Source organism: Prionailurus viverrinus, chromosome B2, assembly GCF_022837055.1.
Source record: "Prionailurus viverrinus isolate Anna chromosome B2, UM_Priviv_1.0, whole genome shotgun sequence".
Lineage (NCBI taxonomy): Eukaryota > Metazoa > Chordata > Mammalia > Carnivora > Felidae > Prionailurus > Prionailurus viverrinus.
The window spans coordinates 113,105,823-113,129,366 of NC_062565.1; the positions used below are offsets into that span (position 1 = coordinate 113,105,823).

Genomic DNA, 23,544 nt, shown 5'->3' on the forward strand with positions numbered 1-23,544 from the left:
ACACCTATCATTCAAAATGAAGGAAGTAAGAAAAATGTCTTCCATATCAAGTGGAAAACAAATATTTTCAATGAACATAAACACATACTCTCACATATACCTTTACATAGTGAAAATGCAAAGACATTTTTTTGATGGATTCCTAGGTACAGGCCACAGGACCACCATACAGATATATTTCTAATAGGATCCTTTGTATTAATTTTATAATTAACCTCCCTTAGATTAATAGCAAATGAGGCATGTCCTTTATTTTAGATGGCATTTACCTAGAAAATTCTGGTATAGTAGTTTATTTGCCAGTGTGTTTTTCATTTGATGGAGCATCTGTGGGGCTTTGATTTTATAAAAGTTAATAAAGCCATTGGTAATAGCAATGGAAACTCCTGGGAAATTGGTTCAAAGAAAATGTGAATTTCAGGGCAGCAGCCTAGTTTGTAGGTTCAGAGCATTGTGGACTTCAGCTCTTACTCTGTGCTTCAATCTAGAAGATTTTCTTAAAACCAAAATAATTTCCAGAATGTCCCAATGTTTATTTCCAGTATGGTCTACAAACAGCCTTACCATCCATGTCAAAGCAATTCTTTCCTCCTTTAATAATAGAACAGTTACATCTCATTGTAGTGTAATCTTACAGCGGGGTAATATTTTAAGTCTGGACAGATTATAACCTTCAAGCTAATCTCCTCAAGCATCGTCATTCTTATCCTTTTAGGAACTGTCAATATGTCTACCAGTGCTTAATGTTACTTTTCCTTATACAGATCCAGTGCCCCACTTGCCAATTCGTCTGGTGTTTTAAGTGCCACTCTCCTTGGCATGAAGGTGTTAACTGCAAGGAGTACAAAAAAGGGGACAAGTTGTTGCGTCACTGGGCCAGTGAAATCGAGCATGGGCAGAGGAATGCCCAGAAGTGTCCAAAGTGCAAGGTGAGAAAACTAACCTTTGCCCAGAAAATCACTGAACGGTAACATTTACAATATTGAAGTGAATTATATGTGTAACTGTTTTAATGCAGGTTATTTGCTGTTTCATTTTAGAAGAGTAATTATATTACATAACTGAATGGAAGATTTTTGCATATAAACGACATATATTCTTTTTACTTGCATTATACTTCAAAATTTAAGGAGGCTACATATAATTACTGATTTTAAACTTCAAAGTTTTTATGTTCTAATGGAGAGGTGTGGTGCACCTGGGTGGCTCAGTCAGCTGAGCGTCCGACTTCGGCTCAGGTCATGGTCTCATGGTTCCTGGGTTTGAGTCACACTTTGGGCTCACTGCTGTCGATGCAGAACCTGCTTTAGAGTCTCTTCCCCTTTCTCTCCCTGACCCTCTTCGGTTCATGTCCACACGTGTGCGTGCTCTCTTTCTCTCAAAAAAACATTAAAAAAATCTGAATTGTTCAAAAAAAACTAAAAATAAAAATGGAGATGTGTGTATAGGGAAAAGCAGGAATGAAAATAATGTAAAATATTATTTCTAGTTTCCCGCATGTACTATAATCACTATCCAATTATGCAGGCTCTGAGTCCTGCTGTCCTTTGGTTTTCTCTCCTTCTTCCATTGCTTATCACTTAAGGATTACATTAAGCTGATCATTTGCTTTTTGTAAATCTGGTGCAGTAGAAGCTAATAGCTGAAGTCAGAACTTAGGGATTTTATGAATCCCATTTCTCATTTTTCTCTTGATTATCACGCAGGCAATCAAAAGTTAGTAGGCATTTGAGCTGAGATTTACATGTTGAAAGTCAACCATGCAAACAGCCAGGGAAGGCTCACCTGTAGAGAAATCAGCAAGTAAATCCAGCCAGAAAACTTTGGATTTGATACTTACAGGATAGGGATCTGTTTAAGTTTGGAGTTTTTCTTTTTTTTTTTTTTTTCCCTCAAAGCTCACTTTAGAAACTTATATGTGTGTATATGTGTATGTACACTCTTCGGTATGTTTTCCACTTTTTGCCAAATTAATCTTTAGAAATCAGTCTAGTTCCATCTACATTGTTGCAAATGGCAAGATTGCATTTTTTTTGATCGCTGAGTAAGACAAATTATCATATGATTTCACTCGTGGAATTTAAGAAACAAAACAGAGTAACATAGGGGAAAGGAAGGAACAATAAAATAAGATAAAAACAGAGAGGGAGGTAAACCATAAGAGACTCTTAAATATAGAGAACAAACTGAGGGTTGCTGGAGGAGAGGAGGGTGTGGAGTGGGCTAAATGGGTGATGGACATTAAGGAGGGCACTTTTTGGGAGGAGCACTGGGTGTAAGTGATGAATCATTAAATTCTACTCCTGAAAGCAATACTACACTCTATGTTAACTAACTTTAACCTAAAAGAAAAGAAGAAAGAAATCAGTGCAGATTGGGCCTAAGAACAATTTTGCAATTCCTTCCTGGAGACTTAGCACCAGATAAATAAAATTTGACTTCTCAGAAAATTTTTAAAAATTAATCATTTTAAATCCTACTTGAAGTAATAAAGCATATTCTGAAGCCTATTAATGAGCATAAATGTAATGCACAGATTCACTGTATTAGATTCACATACTAGTTTGCACATATAGTAAGTAAAAGTATTGCCTCTAATAACATGTTGCATTCTTAGCAACTGAAAAAACTTTTGAAATAGTTTAGATGACCTGGCTCCTTAAAAGCCATGTCTAAAGATGTTTGAGCTAAAGCTTTCTTTGTTTTCCCTGTGGAAGGCAAATTCATCCACAATTATCGTTTTGATTTTAGAGTTGTTCCAGATCACTGCATCAACTGCTCAGTACACTTCCATTTTTCATACACTGAAGAACAATGAGAAAATGAGGCCTTTCCTCCTTTCTCTTGCCTTTTCAGTTTATTCAAAGCTGCTACTCACTTTCAACTAAATAAAGACCAGTAGGGATTTAGAACTGCTGTTAAGTCATTCTATTTAACACTTTATTCAAAAGTATACTTTTTATTTCTCTGGAACGTTGTAAAGACAATTACCAGTTAGCCTGGCTCCACAACCATATGCTGAATGAGCAGAGCAGCATTGCACATTGAGGAAATTCTGAATGAATTGAGGTAATACATAAAAACATACATTGGTTACTATAATCCCTCAGTCTAACATTAAGTGGACTCTGATATATAGAAAGAAAAAGCAGCCAACTATAAGGAGTTTTCTGAATGCTCTAACAACTTCTCACAGTTTTAACAAGTATAGATAAACAGTTAAGAGAGAACATCCATACTGGTTGCTCTTTGAAGTAATAGCTAAAATGTTGGGGCTTGAAAAAGAATTAGCTTTCAAATGGCTGAAAGGAAAGGAGCCAAGGAACCACGAAATCCACTTATGTGATAGTGTGTAGCACAGAATCTACTTTCTGGTGAGATTCAGGTTCCATACAATTCATGTCATTTATGTCATATTTTGGGGTGTGATTTGAATACAAATGGTTCAGTCTTCCTTTTCTTTTAAGCATATGACTTTATAGCTTTGCATTTTCTTAACTGTGATTTTTGTTGTTGTTGTTGTACCTTAAAATTATTTCCCCCCACAAAACATTAATTCTTATAACAGAAATCCATGAGGAGACACTACTCGATGACTTAATATTTATCTTATACTCCAAGGCTTTGCTTTCATAAATAATCATTTAAATTTATAAATATAAAATGTTGGAAAATAAATAAATATGAAGCAAGTTAAACTAAATGGCTATGAATGCATAGTAGAAATCAGTGTGAAATTAACAGAAGTGAAAATATGTGTATTAAAATGATTTATTTTATTTTTTTATGTTTACTTATTTTGAGAGAGAGAGACAGAGAGAGAGAGAGAGAGAGAGAGTGTGTGTGTGTGTGTGTATGTGTGTGTGTGTGTCTGTGTGTGAGCAGGGGATGGGCAGAGAGAGAGAGAGAGAGAAAGAGAGAGAATCCCAAGCAGGCTCTTTGCTCAATCTCTCAAACCATGAGATCATACCTGAGCCAAAACCAAGAGTTGGACACTTAACTGACTGAACACCCAGGCTCCCCTAAAATTATTTATTTTCAATGAAAAGAATTAAATTTATAAATGTAAAAGAGGAAGATGCTAAGAGTTTATGAAAAAGAACAATTTCGCATAATGCAAGTGAACAAAACAATTATATATATTTTCATAAGTATCTGCTCTCAATGATAATCAAATGTGTTTAAAATTTTGTTATGGCCAAAGTATTTTGATATTTTTATACCCTGCATAGGTATATTTTCTTAGATTGATTCATAATTTTAATAATTGTGATTTTTAAATGATTGTTTTGTTTATAAAAGTCCTATAACATAATAGAAATTTGGAAAAGAGAAAAAATGTATCAAGAATCCCGCCTCTCCAGTGTACTCACCATTGTATCTCCTCCATCTTTCCCCTATTTAAGAAACTTTTTAAAGTTTTAATTGTAGTATGCAGATCATTTGATATTCTTTGTTTTCCCATTTACCATACCAAACCTTTCTCAGGTCACTAAATAGTTTCCATAACAATTGTTTAATTAGCTTATTAACTCTTAAATGCCTTTCTGCTACTGGATACCAAAGCTGTCTTTGTTCGGCTTTAGGGCTAAAAAATATATATTTACATATATATATTATATACAAACTAAATAATGTCTTGATGATATCCTGAATATATCTTTTTTCCATATTTTGGACCTTTAAAGATTTTTTTATTTTTTTAAATTTATTTTGAGAGGGGGAGGGAGGAGCAGAGAAAGGATGGAAGGGAGAAAGAGAGAAAGAGAAAGGGAGAAGGGGAATCCCAAGCAGGCTCCGCGATGTTGGCACAGAGCCCGATGGGGGGCTTGAACTCAAGAACCATGAGATCATGACCTGAGCCAAAATCAAGAGTCCAATGCTTAATTGACTGAGCCACCCAGGCACCCCTATTTTGGACCTTTAAAAGCATATATTTCTAAAAATAAACACTGGTTTAAAGGATGTCAATGTTTTTAACATTTGGTATATATTGCCAATTTGCTTTCTGAAAAGATTGAAAGAGTTTAAAATTTCACCAGAAAAAACTTGAGGACCTGTTTCTATATAAGCATTTCTTATTAGCGTTTCAAGTATTTTTAAATACTTGCTATTTTAATAGTTTAAAAATATTTTATTCTTATATTTTGAATTTCCTTATTTGCCTTTAGATTGAATATAAATTCATGTAATGTTCAGTTTGTAATGCCACTTTTGAGTTTTCTGTGTATCCTTTGCCCATTTGCATGGATCAGTCAGGGCATATTTTTTATATCAGATTACATGAGCTCTTTGAAAATAATAACTGCTTTTCTGGCATATTTTCTCTCCTGCCGTCTTTTACTCTCTTTTTATATCAATGATGGTTTTTTTCTTTTTTTATTTTCATTTTTTACTTAATGTGTGTGTGTGTGTGTGCATGCATTTAAAAAATTTTTTTTGATCAAATATATCATTATTTTTCTTTTTGGATGGATATAAAAACACACATCATATTTATATTTACATTCATATTCATGTTTGTATATTTTACACACATATTTTATATATTTACATATCTTTTATAAATATTTTGCTCCTAAGCTTAGAAAGTTATCTATCACCCAGAAGTTTGATAAACCAGTCTATTTTCTTCCTTTTCTTTTAACTATTTAACTTCTATATATTTTAACTCTTTAATCATAACTTATTGTGATGTTTATTATGCATTGGATACCTGCACTAATTTTTTCCAAATTAAGATTATCTAACCTAATAGGGTTTATTACATAATTCTCCTCCTACCTATTGATTTGTAATTTTTCCCTAACCATATGTTACATTAATATATGTAAAAGTCTCTCTTATGAGACAAATACTATATGGTTTCATTTATTGTGGAATTTAAGAAACAAAACAGATGAACATTGGGGAAAGAAAAAAAAAGGAGGCAAGCCATAAGAAAGACTTAAATATAGAGAATAAACTGATGGTTACGGGCGGGGAGATGGGCAGGGGGATAGGCTAAATGGGTGATGGATACTAAGGAGGGCACTTGTGTTGAGCACTGGGTGGTATATGTAAGTGATGAATCACTAAATTCTACTCCTGAAATTAATATTACACTATATGTTAACTAACTAGATTTAAATAAAAACTTGAACATAAAAGAAAGTCTCCCTTCTGAACTCCCTAATCTTGCTGCTGCTAATTTTTCAAGGAAGTTCTGTGCTTATATTGGTAAGTGTTAAGTGATTTTGCTTTTTGGGCGCCTGGATGGCTCAGTTGGTTAAGCATCCAACTTTGGCTCAGATTCATGATCTTGCGGTTCGTGGGTTTGAGCCTTGCATCGGGCTTTGTGCTGACAGGTTGGAGCCTGAAGCCTGCTTTGGATTCTGTGTCTTCCTCTCTCACTGCCCCTCCTCCAACTCACACTCTGTCTCTCTCGCTCTCTCAAAAATAAACATTAAAAAAAATTTAAATTATTTTGCTCTAGTAAAAGGTACCCATCCAAACAAGTTTTGATAGTCTATTAATTTGCTATTTTATTTAGCATTCCAAATAAAACAACCTCTCTTTTATTTGCTTATAAATGTTATGTCTCCCATGAGTTTTTACCATTTCCTCAAGTGAAAAGACCAGTTTAATATGTGGTATAATATTATGAAGAGATCTGACTTATGCTGAGAAATCAAAATTATTTTCATAATTGAATTTTGGCAGATAAACAGAATTAGTGTTGAAATATTTTTCTTCCATATGTGATTAAGATGTTTATTCATAATGTGATTTTTTTAGGGTGAGGTGAAAATATGCAAACATTTCTGGAAGTTATCTATTTATAAGACATTTTTATAAAAAGTTAATAGCAGCACAATAAGATTAACTTTACTTAGCTTTTTTTTATTTGACAGAGAGAGAGTGAGAGCATATGAGCGGGGCAGAGGGAAATGGGAGGGAAAGAGGAGAGAGAATCTTAAGCAGGTTCCATGCTCAGCGCAGAGCCAAATGTGGGGCACGATCCTATGACCCTGGGATCATGACCTGAGCCAAAATTAAGAGTTAGATGCTCAACTAACTAAGCCACCCAGGCATCCCTGCGTAGCCATTTTTATTTGAATTTCATTGCTTCTTAATTTATAATTCTCTACTTGAGACACTATTTTTTTTTCTTAAAAACATATTTCCTGTCTTATATAAATTCTTAACCTATAGAAAATGTATGGTAATTTTAAAATGTCTTTTGTGAACTTTTGTAGTTACTACAAAATTAAGTCTAATTTATGATACTTTTTAGTTTAAGTTTATTTTTTTAATGTTTATTTATTTTTGAGAGAGAGACAGACAGAGCATGAGTCAGGGAGGGGCCGAGAGAGAGGGAGACACAGAATCCAAAGCAACTCTAGGGTTTGAGCTGTCAGCACAGAGCCCGACATGGGGCTCGAACTCATGAGCCAAGCCATGAGATCATGACGTGAGCCGAAGTCAGATACTTAACCAGCTGAGCAAACCAGGTGCCCCTAGTTTCACTTTAAAGCAAGTAGGGGATTTCAGTTTTGTTAGAAGTATTAGAATATTTGTTCAATTTCATGTAAAAGTTCATCTTGAGACTATGTCTTACAGCACAAATTAGATATCAAATGGAGTCAATAAGAAAAAGAATTGCTAATCCAAAGAAAATGAAAAGTGAGATGCACACCCAAAAGTTAACAAACATAAGATTATACACTACAAAACAAATTAATAAACATATTTTATAAGCAATTTCACATATACACTTTAGATTTAAATTGTACTGAAGTTTTTTGGAAACAATATTGAGTCAAATGGTGCTTCTTTATACTGTGGTGAAAACAAAATTTATCATCTTAACCATTTTTAATTGCAAATGGTGTTTTTTTAAGTTTTCATTTAAAAGTTCAAAATACTTGGTGTGCTGGGTGGCTCAGTCAGTTGAGCCTCTGACTCTTAATTTCAGCTCAGGTCATAAACTTACAGTTTGTGTTTAAGCCCCACATTCGAGGCCCACTGTCAGTGTGGAGCCTGCTTGGGATTCTCTCTCTTCCTCTCTCTCTGCCCCTCCCCCACTTGCATGCACATGTGGGCTGTCTCTCTCAAAATAAAAAAACTTTAAACTTAAAATAAAAGTTCAAAATACTTAAACTATTCTAGTGTATATACTCATTATGGTTCTTTAATGGTTCTAAATTAAAAGCAAAAAAGAAAGTTATCTATTTTATTGTTTCCTTTTTTCCAGAAAGTGGCTACCGCATACAATTTTATTGTAGAACAAATACTTTTTAAAAAGTCTGTCTAGGGGCACCTCAGTGGCTCAGTCAGTTGAGTGTCTGACTCTTGATTTCAGCTCAGGTCATGATCCCAGGGTTGTGGGATCAAGCCCTGCATTGGGCTCCACACTGAGTGTGGTCCCTGCTTGAGATTCTGTCTTTCTCTCCCTCTGCCCCTCTCCCCTGCTCACATTTGCGCGCTCTCTCTCTCTCTCTCTCTCTAAAATAAAAATAAATAGTCTGTTTATTTTAGGAAATTTTAAAATAAATATTTAATTCATTAAGAAGTGCGTGTCAGGTGATAGGAAAACCCCCACTGCCCAGCTGGATGTTTCTAAAGGCATGAATCATTGTAGATTTCAAAAGAAACATTAGAAATCTCTAATATTTTTGTCTAATGTTTTAATAAGCTTCATTAAAGGTAAAACAGTTGTGAAGCCTTGAAGAGTGTGAGAACTTTGCAAAAATGGTTAATGATCCAATCCTCTGGTTGTTGCAAAAACAGTTTAATATTAGTCAATTTGTGCTACTTATCTTAACCAGATTTTGACTGTTAGCCATATCATGTTTTTCTTTTGTGCAGTTTTGAATTGTTAAAATTCCATTTTTTCCAAGGCCAGATTAATGCCTTCTGAGTATATTTATTTAAAAAAATCTACTTTGTTTTTTTACGTTTATTTATTTTGAGAGAGAGAGAGAGAGAGAGAGAGAGAGAGAGAGAGAGAGACAGGGAGCCGGAGAGAGAGATGGAGAGAGAAAGAATCCCAAGAAGGCTCCACACTGCCAAGCACAGAGCCTGAGGCTCACACTCACCTGATACTCAAACTCACAACATGAGGTTATGACATGAGTCAAAACCAAGAGTCGGACAATCAACGGATTGCACCACCCAGGTATCCCCTGAGTATCTATTGTTTTAACACATGTACTTTCAAAATAGAAGTGAACACACCTTCAGGCCCTTTAATACGATAACTTGAGGCAGGCCAGTTTAAAGCAAGCAGGAAGTTAAAGTTAAGAAACAATTGTATAAAAAAAGCAGTATGTATAAAGGAAGTGTTATCTCTTCAAAAAATATTTCTGAAGCAAATATTATAATATGTTAACATTATTAAATGCAGGTGGTGAATCCGTGTAGGTCTGTTACATTATTAACTTTAATTTTTTTAAATGTTTGTAATAGTCCATGATTAACAATAAGTAAAATCTAACAAAGGAACTGAAGGAATATAACATCATAGCTTTCTGGACCCATTTGAACCATCTCTATTTTCCTACACAACCTCTAAGGATTTGGCTCTTACATTTTTTTCCTTCCTCAAATACAAGTTGAATGTTGCTCAGCATACTGGGCTTTTCTAAAGCAAAATTAGTGTCAGTATTTCTCAAAATGGTCAGTTTTTTTTTTTTAATTTGGAAAAATGAAGGGGAATTCCTTAAACATTCCTCCTCCAAATTACCTTGTCACTTAATGTCAGATAAGACAAATATTTAAATAAACATTTGTGTAATGTGATACAAATCTAGTCACAGGTGACTAGATTACCTGTAGGTGACCACCTTAATTTTCTTCTTGTATAAATAATCTCACATCTCTCTTTAGGACACTTTATAAGACATTGAATAGAGATGATTAATTGGAAATTGTACATTGATTAATGGGTAAATAAGTCATTTATTTTATTCCAGAGTCAACATAGTTCCTATTCCTAGGTAACAGGACAGTCACTTTTCTTAAAAAAAAAAAAAAAAAAAAAAAAAACTACCAGGGTACCTGGGTGGCTCATTTGGTTAAGCATCTGACTTTTCATTTCAGCTCAGGTCATGATCTCATGGTCCTGAGATCAAGCCCCACATCGAGCTCTGCTCTGGGTGTGGAGTCTGCTTATGTTTCTTTCTCTCCCTCTCCCTCTGCCCCTCCAGCCAAACTATTAACAAAATGTGCTGATTTCTGATATGACATCTGTATTTTATTCATAAAAATGCCTTGATATAATACTCTGTGGTGTTAGCACAATAATAATAATAATAATAATAATAATAATAATAATAAGATACATTATTTACTAAATGTCAGTCTCCATTATAGTTTTAGACATACATTGTCTCATCAAACCCTCAGATATGATACTAAAACGATAGATTTCAATGTGCCGTCCAGATCTTAATTGTTAAATGCCTTTTGAGAAAACTTTAAGATATTACACAGTAATAATAAAATGATAGGCTCAGTAGCATATAAGTTACATTTGTTGTTTCATTTAAACCTCCAAAAAAGTACTGAGGAAAGGGTAATTACCACCATTTCAAGATGTAGAAACTGTTTGAGTGAGGTTAAGTAACTGGACCAAAAAGCAGGCAGGGGAAAGTGAATTATGTTCATTCATAATTTATTGTGAATTTGGAATTAAGAGAATTTACTTGTCATGATATTTCCCTTCAAATATTTTATTCTCTTAAATCCTATAATACAGTGCTGTAGGCAAGAATGTATTGATTCAGAGAAAATGATTAATTTGCTCCTGTTCACATAAAATTAGCTGAAAAGCTATGTCTGTGGGCTCTTATGTCTGAGCTGTAGCCGCGTGGTCCTATGGTTGCTAAGAAAGAATTTGGTGAGTATAAATGTTGGCTCTTATAGATGATCCTGCAGTTCTCTAGCACTTCACACATCACTACAAACGCACTCCAGGGCTCTCAAAATGCACCCATTCAATAGACGCTTTTCCACAGGAGACATCCAGATGGCCAACAGACACATGAAAAGATGCTCAACGTCACTTATCATCAGGGAAATACAAATCAAAAACCACACTGAGATACCATCGCATGCCGGTCAGAGTGGCTCAAATGAACAAATCAGGAGACTATAGATGCTGGCAGGGATGTGGAGAAATGGGAACCCTGTTGCACTGTTGGTGGAAATGCAAACTGGTGCAACTGCTCTGGAAAACAGTGTGGAGGTTCCTCAAAAAATTAAAAATAAAACTGCTCTACGACCCAGTAATAGCACTACTGGAAATTTATCCAAGGGATACAGGAGTGCCGATGCATAGAGGCACATGTACCCCAATGTTTATAGCAGTGCTTTCAACAATAGCCAAATTAGAGCCTAAATGTCCATCAACTAATAAATGGATAAAGAAGATGTGGTTTATATATACAATGGAATACTACTTGGCAATGAGAAAGAATGAAATCATGCCATTTGCAGCAATGTGGATGGAACTGAAAGATATTATACTGAGTGAAATAAGTCAGTCAGAGAAGGACAGATATCATATGTTTTCACTCATATGTGGATCTTGAGAAACTTAACAGAAGACCATAGGGGAAGGGAAGGGGAAAAAAATAGTCACAAACAGAGAGGGAGCGAGACAAACCATAACAGACCTTTAAATAGAGAGAACAAACTGAAGGTGGATGGGGGAGTGGGGGGAAGGGGAAAATGGGTGATGGGCATTGAGGAGGACACTTGTTGGGATGAGCACAGGGTGTTGTTTGTAACTGATGAAACAAGGAATCTACCCCAAAAACCAAGAGCACACTTTACACATTGTATGTTAGTCAATTTGACAATAAATTATATTAAAACTAAATTGTGCCCACTCAAACAATAAAATATCTTCTTCATGGCTCCCATCTCACACAGAACAAATGCTTATAATAACCATATGACTTGTCACATTCTGGACACACTTCTGCTCCATTATTCCTCTAGCCTTATCTTCTACTTCATTCAATCTCCTCCAACCATATCGCCTTCCTTGCTCTTCTTCAAAACCATCAAGCGTGTTCCCTTCTCAGGCTCTCCATACTTTCCCCAGCTATCCGCATGGCCAGTTCTCTCCCTTCATGTCTTTCAGCCAAATTCATCTTCCCAGTAATCACCTTCCCCTATATCAATATGTAATATGCCCTTACATGCTTTATTTTTTTCTCCATAGCTCCATTTTAATTATCACTATGTAAAATAGTGGATATATTTTGCCGCCAAAATAGAAGATTGTTGAATGAATAAATGCCATTTTTCTTTCCTCCTTATAAGCACTTTTCATGAGAGCCCATTATGTGCTCTGCAAAATGGGGTCCTTTTTCCCATGAAACTCACAGAAGGGAAGACACAGGCATTATTACACTGACAGTGATCAAACACTTGTACTTCAGTAGGGCTTTTCATAGAGTATTACAAGAAAGTTCATGGTAAAAGGAATATCTCATTAATCTTGGGGAATCCAGGGAGAGCTAGATCATTGAGGATTATTGGATGGATTTTGGCATGAGAAAATGTTATCCAGGAATGAGATTATTACAATAAAAGTACAAGGGCACAGAGCAAGGAAATGTTTGCTGTGTGCAGGAACCACAAGCACTTTGTGGTTCCCTGAGAGTAAAGTTCACAGAAGGAAGTGGTGAAAGGTGGGGCTGTAGAAACAAACAGAAGTCTGGGCTTTACATGCAATGTTAAGAAACTTGGATTTTAGCCTCCAAAATCCAAAAAGTTGTAGGCAGGGAAATGGTATTATCAGATTTATATTTTAGGTTTGTTGCCATTGATTGTATGAAGGTAGTTGTAGACATCTAGAGGAAATGATGAAAGTCTGAGCTAAGCTAGTGGTCAAGAGGCTGGAGAAGAAGAAAAGGATTAAACAAATATCGTGGGGCTAAAACTGTCTGATCTTGAGGATTAGATGTGGATGAACAGTGTAAAGAGAGGATAACCACCTCTTCGGAAGGATAACCACCCCTTAGTTTGGGTATCTAAATGGGTGGTAATACCATGAATTGAGGTAAAATAATGGAGCTTGACCTCATTTTATTTTGTTGTCATTGGGATGGGGGCCATGGAATGATGATGAGTTGGTTTTCCTATTTGACTTTGAAATGGCTGTAAGGCATATAAGTGTATATGACCAACAAACAGTTGTTACATGAGTCTATAGCTCAGAAGTCAGGTCCACAGTGGAAGTGAAGAAATGAAATCGAGTGGAGGGAAGTTGGAACCATTTGTATATGGAAGAGATCCCCCAAAGAATATGTGCAAAGTGGTGAGTCATTGGTAGAATTAAGGAGTAAGTGAAGAAATGGGAACCAGAGAGAGAAAAGAGGAGAACCTGGAAAAAAGGTGGTGTTGAAGGAAGATTATATCAAAAATCAGAAGGAAGTAGTGATCAACCAACTAAACGCCACTGAGATATATGTTAAGAATAAAAAACATGTTCATTGGATTTGGCATTTAGAGGGTCATGGATAATACTCATTTGTTCTTTTAATAAATATTTATTGAGAACATGCTATTTGATAGGACCTGTGCAAATCCCCTTAATGAAAGAACAAAGAAGATGTATGTGATCTAGGGCCCTTTGAGATCTTATCAACTGGGAGAGTAGAGCATTTGAGTAGAAGGATACAGATAATTAAGAGTTTTAAAATGTAGAGTGAGAAATACTGGGACAGGACTAGCATAGGTGGCTTCTCCTTTCATGGATATGGTGCCAAGAATGTGCTGTGCTGGGAATGTATTCCCTAACCCTGGGGCCTCTTAACTGGTGAGATGCTACTTGTCCTTCACTGCTCAGATCAATGTCACTTTTTTGGAGAAGTCTCTTCTGACCCTTAGACCAGACCAAGCTCCTCCTATTAAGTGTTCTCTTTATACCTTGTCCCTTTCCCTCATAGCATTTGTCATAGCTTATGAGTGTTTACTTGTACTATTGATTAATGTCTGTCTACACCTCAGACAACCAACTCCTTAAGTCCAGGAGCCATGTCAGATTTTATCAGTGAACAAATATATAATTGTTGAGTAAGTGAATGAATGAATGAATGAATGTATGTTTTCTGGAGAATGACAACTGATTTGGATGTATCAGTAACATAGGGTTGCAGTCAACTGAGGAAGGGTTAAGAGGTGAATAAGAAAAGCAGTGAGTATAGAGTATTCTCTTTTAAGAAGCCTGGAGAAATGGAAGGGTGGGGGTAATCACTGGCCACAAGGTCATGCAGAATTACAGGAAGGATTTGTCAGGACAGAGACACCTGAGGCTATTGTCTCAGGACACCTGAGCTATTGGCAGGCTAAGGGGTGTACTGTCACTGGGGGAAGGGATGAAGATGAATGAAGGAGGGGAGAACTGGCATCTGAAGATTTTTGATAACATGGGACACAGGGTCAAGGAAAGTATGGGAAAGAAGAGGGAAGAAAAGTAGGGGCTAATTTATAGTACAATTGCCCCCTGGGGAATAAGCGTTGGGAAGTATTCTACACTCTTCTTCAAAGAATTTGTCATCATGAGTCAATCATAAGATTTAACTTGAGAAAGAATGAAATATGGCCTTTGGTAGCAATGTGGATGGAACTGGAGAGTGTTATGCTAAGTGAAATAAGTCATACAGAGAAAGACATACCATATGATTTCACTCTTGTGTGGATCCTGAGAAACTTACCAGAAGACCATGGGGGAGGGGAAGAAAAAAAAAAAGGTTAGAGAGGGAGGGAGCCAAACCATAAGAGACTCTTAAAAACTGAGAACAAACTGAGGGTTGATGGGGGGTGGGAGGGAGGAGAGGGTGGGTGATGGGTATTGAGGAGGGCACCTTTTGGGATGAGCACTGGGTGTTGTATGGAAACCAATATGACAATAAAATTCATATTGAAAAAAAAAGATTTAACTTGAAATATATATGAAATTCTCTATAACAAATTCTCTATAACAAACCAGTGCACTGGAAGACAACTAAAGTTATCAGGCAGAATATTGGCTTTAAAAAGCTAACAGAGTAGGAAACAACAAATAATTTTGCAATCAACGTCTTATTTGTTTTTTGCAACGTAGTCTACCATAATGAGGTGAATTCTTTTAGTTTGATATGACAGATGAGAATTCATTTCACTTATGTATGCCTTTCCTTCTCCTTCCAATTTTTTTCCTCCAAGTTTTTGATAGTTATTACTTTAGTTCTTCTTTTGATTATATTTTACCTTTAAATAATGTACTCAAACTTCTGTTCAGTATTCTAACAACGTTAGATGATATATAACGATCTAGCCCTCCTATAATTCTTTATGCTTCTTCCTTATTTCCCATTTTCTGTAAGCTGTAACTCTGTTTTTATATTGTTAAATTTAATAACATTCACATTCTATTCTAATGTAATATTTAATACTTCTGTTTTTCATAAAGGATGATTTTAACATTTAAAAACCAATTGGGCATTTCCATAATCGAGAACATATAATTATGTATTTAGGATTACATTTCCTTTTCTACGAGTTCACAACTTCTAGAAAAAACACCCCTAACATCCTTGCTCCCTATCAATTACTTAATTGTGCCATATTTTGTTACAACTCATATTTGGAACTAATATGCCTTTTGTTTTGTTTTTCCTGAAGGTTCTCATTGTTTTTCCTCTATTGAGAGTAGAAATACCCACTTTGTTTATCATGTTATTTAATATTTAGCTCCTCAGAAATTTTATTGCTTGGTATATTCAAAAAATTGTCATGTTTTGAAGATGTTCTTGAAACCAACTGACTTCCTATTCTAAATTGAACTGAATGTTTTCCAGCTGTCTCTCTGAGAGTTCTTACACCATTTTTTTTGTATGTTCTTAAATTGCATTTTCTTTAATTTCACATTTAGTTAATGAAGTGCTTCCTTAAGTGATGGCCACAGAAAAGGTAGAGTCTTAGCATCTCTGGCACTGTTTTATTTTTGCCCTCATATATTTTTTATTTTATAGTTGGACAGTATTTCTAGGTTCAAAATTGTAATATTTTTAAAAGACCTTTGAAGGCTTTGTGTATATGTTTGCTTTTTTAAATTTCCTATTTTATGGAAATTGGTTCAGTGAGCTAAGTAAAGAACTGAGCATCACTTAGGGGATTTTTTTCAACTTTCCTCATAATTGCTTCTAGTTGATTGTTCCAGATATCAAAAGCCATCAGGGCAAGCACATATATAAAAATACTTTTAAACATAAATAGAGTAAATTATTTATTGGTGACAATAATAATGTAACAGTTAATTTAGTCGTCACTTACTGCTTTAGGAATAAAATAAGCCTTCATTTCTTGGTGAAAATAGAGATAAATACTTATGAGCAGATGTGTACTGATTTTATTATAAAATGGGTTCAATATTTAGCAGTGCTTGGGGCTCCTGGGTGGCTCAGTCGGTTGAGCGTCTGACTTCGGCTCAGGTCATGATCTCGCAGTCTGTGAGTTCGAGCCCCACGTCAGGCTCTGTGCTGCCGGCTCAGAGCCTGGAGCCTGCTTCTGATTCTGTCTCCCTCTCTCTCTGCCCCTCCTCCACTCATGCTCTATCTCTCTCTCTCTGTCAAAAATAAATAAACATTTTTTAAAAATTAAAAAATTATATTTAGCAGTTCACTTATTGTTATTCTTTCACCTTATGATTTAAGTAGAATCCGTATAAAAATTAGTAGCTGAATTCTACTTCTATTTTTCAGGTACTTTGTGGAAATTTTATTAAACAAAATGTAAACAACTTGAGGATAGCAGATAATAATATATGTATTATATATATATATACACATATATACATATACATATATATATGGTTTTATGATTAATATCTTAATACAGGTGTTAATATGTCCTATGAAGAATGCCATAGACTCAAAAAGGGTCCACATTGTCATTTCTAACTATAAAGTGGACTTAATATCAAGCTCTTTTTAGAATAAATATCTGGCATATTCTGAACATTTCATTTCATGACTTTTAAGTGTACAGAGGTCTAAGCAACATTTAGTGTTTAAATTTTCAACTTTTTAAGTATTAGCCACTCTTATTTATTACAGATGGAGAGAAGAAACCCTTTGCGTAATAACAAATCCAATGATAGTTGTGATTTATGAGTGGTCAGTTTAATCTCATGGCTTAGTAGTATTTTGTCTGTCATATTCTGTCTCTGTCTCTTAAGCAAAACCAGAATTTTGATGCTAAATTAGTTTGTTTTGTAGCAGAGCTAAACTGATGAATGTTTTGAAGCGATAATACCAAGTAAAAACAGCTTCATTGAAGAATAAAATGTCCTTTAAGTAAATATAATTTAAAGCTATGTTTTAAGGCTTTATGTTCTAAAAACAAAGATGGCATTGTCAAAGTGTGACCTTTAAAGATACACTCAGGGAACTCATTTAGCATATAAAATTTATTATCCCCTGTGTGTTTGGAGTTCAAAATTACAACTCGCTTGTCAAATGTGAGAAGTAGTGTCTCCTATTGCACATTAATTTGCATTGTGTCAGTTCATTTCTCTGTAATTATCAAATTATCAAGATAGTTGCACTATCACTAGTAATAAAGGAAACACTGTGTACTTGAGGTAAATTATGAAACTACTTTTTCATGATTAAATCATTGCCTGTCTTGTGTAAGATATTCAAATTAATCTATAGAACTGTATAATCCTGCAATGTACAAGGTTACTATGGAGTTTAGAATTATATCACTTCCTGTGCAGAAAGATTATTGGGCTAACGGTATTTTAGTTGTCTGCTGTGTTCAGAATACTATTTTAGAATTAAGGAAAGGGGCGCCTGACTGGCTTAGTAGGTACAGCACGTGACTCTTGATCTTGGGGCTGGGAGTTCGAGGCCCGTGTTGGGTGTAGAGATTACTTACAAATAAAATCTTTAAAAAAAAAAAAAGAAAGAAATAAGGAAAGACTGTTAAAAGAAACTAGAAATTAGTCTTTGTCATTTAAATTAAACAATAAATATGCCACATAAAGATTTTTAGAACCCAGTGAAGCAGTGTTACAAGCAAATATAAAGTAGCGACAATTGTATGTGAAATTTGGAGCCAGATGAACTGTCAGTGACAAGTTTCACTTATTAGTACATGTTTCCTGTCAGAAATAGTTTTGAGATTGTGTTACAGAAAGAATGTAAATTGGTCCAGAGAGCAGCTAAAGCAAGCAGTGAGACTCAAGATAGGCCTCATGCGTGAGAGCAGACATGTTTGTTTGACTAGCACAAAGATTGTGCTGTCACTTAGCAAAGGATACTGTTGACCCCCTGGTTTTATCTTTAAGTTTATAATAAGAGGCTACTTAGCATAATAAAGAAACAGACATGAATCAAAATCCTTTCTCCATTCACTCAAGCAGACTACATTTCTGAGCTCAGGTTATGAATAAGAATGCCAGTCTCATGGTGTGGTTATGAGGCTTTAAGGTGCTAATCTGTGTACAATGCCCGGCACATAATGGGCTCTAAACAAATATCAGTCCTTTTCCCTTTAGAGGTCGCATACAGCACTATGCCCTGTGACCAGGAAATTTGTTAAGCTTTATTATCCCCGCTTAAAGATCAAATACAACATACAGTCAACAAGTCGAGGATACAATGAAATAACCTTTATTTTGGGTGCTCAGCAGTTGTCTCTGAACATGTCTTCTCCTAGTGCTTAGGTGCTTTAAAGCAGGATCAGGAATAGTTCAAGGGGCCACTAAGGCCTTTGGCCTATATTATTCCTTCATGCCATCTACTATTAAATGGCTGTGGTCACAGGAATTGTTCTTCAGAATCGTTCACAGAAACAAGCACAGCAGAGGGGAAGCACTGGACTCAGGGAGAAATAATCAGGAAGCTAAAGAGCCGAGCCTCAGAGACCCTCACCCGTACAAGTTCCTTCTTGGGCCTTGCAGCTAATTTGTGTACTTGAACAACATAGATTTGAACTGTGCAGATTCACTGTAAATATATTTTCTCTTCCTTACCATTTTCTTAGTAACATTTCTCCTCTGTAGCTTACTTCATTGTAAGCATACAGTATGCTAATACATAAAACACATAAAATATGTAGTAATCAACTATGTTATTGATAAGGCTTCTGGTCGACAGTACACTATTAGTAGTTAAATCTGGGGGGAGTCAAAAGCTATAGACAGATTTTTTTACTGCAGGGAGGAAAAAAAGAAAAAGAATTAATATAATTTAAAAAGATGAAGTGGTCAATAGGAAAAGCAAGTTTGCTTCTATTGACGAATAACAAATTCTGTTGATTTGTTTAGTAACTCTTGACCAGAGATGCTCATATGCACTTGGCCACAAGCTAGCCCTTGCCTATCTAGGAAGGTACTCTTTAGTTTAGCATCAACCTAAGGATCACCTATATGAAAATATAAAAAAGGGAACCACCTGACAATCAGGAGGTGTGCAGTTACATTGAGCAGGTATTTGACTTCTCACATTTTTAGGTGGGCAAAGGGGAAGGGATAGATGGAATCAGTATTATTGATCTGACTCAGTATGTGCCAATGGGTTAGGCACCATATATATATTATCACACTTTTATTCTCATGTAAGTAATATTACCTAAATTGAAGCAAGAAGTAACCTCTTTTTATAGAGTTTGTGGAGCCAGAATTCAAACACAGGGCTTCTTGGGGTCAAAGCCCAGGTTTTTCCAACCTCCCTAATGTGCTTAGGTTTTACCTGCCAAGGATCAGCTACTGGGGGGGAATGAACATTTAACCTATAATCCACCTAATGTTTGTTTGTTTGTTTTTTAAGTTTATTTATTTTGAGAGAGACATAGACAGCATGAGTGGAGGAGGAGGAGAGAGAGAGAGAGAGAGAGAGAGAGAGAGGGGGGGGGGGAGAGGGGGAGAGAGAAAGAATCTTAAGTAGGCTCCTTGCTGCCAGTGTAGAGCCCTATGGGCTCAAACTCACGAAACCATGAGATCATGACCTGAGCCAAAACCAAGTGTCAGCCGCTTAACCGACTGAGCCACCCAGGTGCCCCACAGCCTGCTGATTTTCAATCCCCAAGGTCTTACCAGCCACTGAGTAGACTTTTCTTTCTTCATTCTCATTTGTTCTCATTTGTTAAGTGCCTGCTGGGGGGTAGTCATTGTGCTGCCTGTAGGATACTGCCCCCCATGTAGTTATTACTTCTTCAAAATGGCCATCATCACCTACAGACTCCAGTAGGTAGAAAGGTAAGTAGGTGGATAACAGATGGTAGGTAGGTAGGGATGTAGATGGATGGATGGATAGATGGATAGAGGATGGGTTCACGAATATGTGTATTGCTCAAATGAAAGTTTCACCATTACTATGATTTCTATCTGTTGTTATTTTGAAAGCACCTGGAGGTCCTTCTAAAAATTCATATTGTTCTTTTAAATTGAAGTTAAAAATTTTAGTTATTTAATCAATAAAACTGAAATACTACATATAATTTGGAGCTAGCAACTTCAAAAACTTAAAAATCTTAATTTCAAAAACTACAAAATAAGGTTATATTTTGTAAATTTCTTTATCTTCAAAATTTTCCCTTTAAAAAAAATATTTTGAGAGAGAGAGCATGTGTACAAGCTGGGGTGGGAGGGGGAGGGGCAGTGTGGGAGAAAGAGAAAGAGAAGCAGGGTCCACGCTCAGTGCAGAGCCTGACATGGGGCTTGATACCGTGACCCTGGGGTCATGACCTGAGCCAAAATCAAGAGTTGGACACTCAGCTGACTGTACCACCCAGGCACCCCTGTCTCCCAACTTCCTAATTTCTATTTTCACATTAAATATCTTCCCTTTTACCTGGGTGATTTTTTTCTCATTTCCATAACCATTGAGAAGTTTTTGAATAATATAAATATAACTGCACTAATACAGAAGTTCAGGGATGTACCTTGTGCGTCAAGGGAAGGAGAGGAGGATTTCAAATGAAATGTGTCAAGTTGGGGAACCTGGCTGGCTAAGTCCGTGGAACAACTCTTGATCTCAGGGTTGTGAGTTTAAGCCCCATGTTGAATGTAGAGTTTACTTTAAAAAGAAAATGTGTAAGGGTGCCTGGGTGGCTCAGTTGGTTAAGCGGCTGACACTTGATTTCAGTTCAGGTCATGATCTCACGGTTTGTGGGTTTGAGGCCAACATCGGGTTCTATGCTGTCAGCAGGGAGCTTGCTTGGGATTCTGTCTCCCTCTCTCTCTACCCCTCCCCTGCTCTCTCTTTGTCTCTCTCTGTCAAAATAAATAAATAAATAAAAACTTTTAAAAAAATGTATAAAGTTGTGGGACTGTGGCTATAGCTTCACTGAAAAGTCAAGTGGCCAATGGTGGGTTTCATTCACGTTAGTTGTGAAGTTCCCGGTTGTATTAAAACACTCACTGACACAACCGTTCCAAAGCAAAGTCATGGGTAGAAATTTACAATAGCCAGAATGGTATTGGGGACATTTTAAATAAATTTTCTAAGCAAAGAACTTATATATAGATATAAATAATATAAATAAATGAGAACAAGTGGGATGCAACTTGAATGTAGTAAATGCCTACTTGATAGTGAAATGGGAAGACTTTCTGGTGATCCTGTTTTAATCATATAAGAGTTGGACTGTGTAACCAAATCTTTTTTCTTTTTTTTATGAAATAATGTTAAGTTCTTTTTCATGGTTTTTCACTTAACACACCAAGGGTGGGTATACTTGAATGAAAGATGGCTCCAATTGTATGCAGTGTCCACCAGGATTCTGAGCCAAGTATCCAATTATATCCCAAAGAAATAATATCTTTATTGTAACATGGCCTCAGTGTTTCAGACAGTGACTCCACACTGTTACATTATGGGTTAAGCTGTATTTACATGTAACTTGACTGCAACAATAGAGGAAGATGCTTAGTTTTACAGATGGCGTTGTATAAACAGTCCTGTAAAGGTACTTGCAAATGACATTAGAGTTGGAAACTGAAAGGGTATTGTGAATACACTTATAGCTGCTATCATTTCCTTCCTCAAAGAAAGGGGCTTGGGGTGCCTGGCTGGCTCAGTTGATGAGCATGTGACTCTTGATCTCAGGGTTGTGAGTTGAAGCCCCGTGTTGGGTATAGAGATTACTTAAAAATGACATCTTAAAAAAAAAGTCTGTTCCTTGATATTTATGCATAATTTCTACATAATCCTTTCTTTTAAGGAATATTCTTTATCTCTTCTTATTCCTCAAGTCACCTCATTCTTGCTGATCACAGCACAAATAAAATACACTTTCACAGCATTTTAAATCACCTCCTAACCATTGAATTAGGTGTATGTATAGAAAGATGAGTAAGTTTTTAGGGGGATGTGTGTGTTTATATGTTGGTCAAAATAAGCCAACAGCTTGAGCACCTGAAATCTAGTTGAGATTTATGCATGTTAAAATATTTGATACAAATAGTCTTGGAGAGTGTCATTATAAGTAAACTGACAGCCTCACAAATTCTATGTAAGGCTTTTGTTTTGGTGAAACTTGTGTCACTCAATAACATTTGCCAGATTTTACTTTAAAAAAAAATTGTAATAGTGTTTCTTTGTCTTTTCCTCTGTCACCGATACAGATCCACATCCAGAGAACTGAAGGATGTGACCATATGACCTGCTCACAATGTAACACTAATTTTTGTTATCGATGTGGGGAAAGATACCGCCAGCTCCGGTTCTTTGGAGACCACACTTCAAACCTCAGTATATTTGGATGCAAATATCGCTACCTCCCAGAGAGACCTCATCTAAGGAGATTAGTGCGAGGGTCGGTCTGTGGTGAGTGTCCGGCATGATTTATAGGAATGCTTTCTGGGAAGTAAGCAGTGATAAGAGAACCCAGAGATATAGTAGCCATGGTAATTCTGAGCACCTATCAGGTATTCTGGTGGGGACTTCACCCCAAAACAGGAGGAAGATATTTTCTCTGTTTTTGAGTTTAGAATGGAAATTTAAATTTGTTAGCAGGACACAATTCATATGAGCAAACGGATTTTGTTTGAAAAACAAATTATTAATTACACTGCAGAAATGTGAAGCCATTAGTCTTTTAATTTCTGAAGCCTTACTGTAAGCCATTTGATGAGAGGGACAATGTCACCTTCATTTTCCTACTGGCAATACCTAGCAATGGGTCTTACACGTATCCTCTATTCATTCATGGAAGACGTGTAATACAATTTGTAAAAATCGTATGTTTGTACTGGAGTTTTACTGTATCTATTGGTTGATGTCACTGTATGTATTTTCTGTTGTATTAATAGCTAACAGTTAATGAAATGAGTATCAGATGCCCTCATTGTATACAAACCCAAGTTTACATATCCAAATGCAATGTTTTTTGTTTTGTTTTGTTTTGTTTTGTTTTGTTTTGTTTTGTTTTGTTTTGTTTTGGATTTACCCCTTCTTTGTCCTCAGCAACACACGATCTCATACACAAATATGCAGACATAAACACAGATGCCCACTCTGGCCTGATGCCACCAACCTTGTGTGATACAATGTT

General features: G+C 35.9%; 1 protein-coding gene across 1 annotated transcript in view; it reads left to right on the top strand.

The window, feature by feature from the left end:
- RNF217 (ring finger protein 217) overlaps positions 1-23,544 on the top strand; it is a 122,740-nt gene that overhangs the window by 92,141 nt on the left and 7,055 nt on the right. The window contains exons 3-4 of the mRNA XM_047859506.1: positions 765-929; positions 22,616-22,817. Coding sequence (XP_047715462.1) covers positions 765-929; positions 22,616-22,817 — 367 coding nt within the window. The remainder of the gene's footprint in view (positions 1-764; positions 930-22,615; positions 22,818-23,544) is intronic.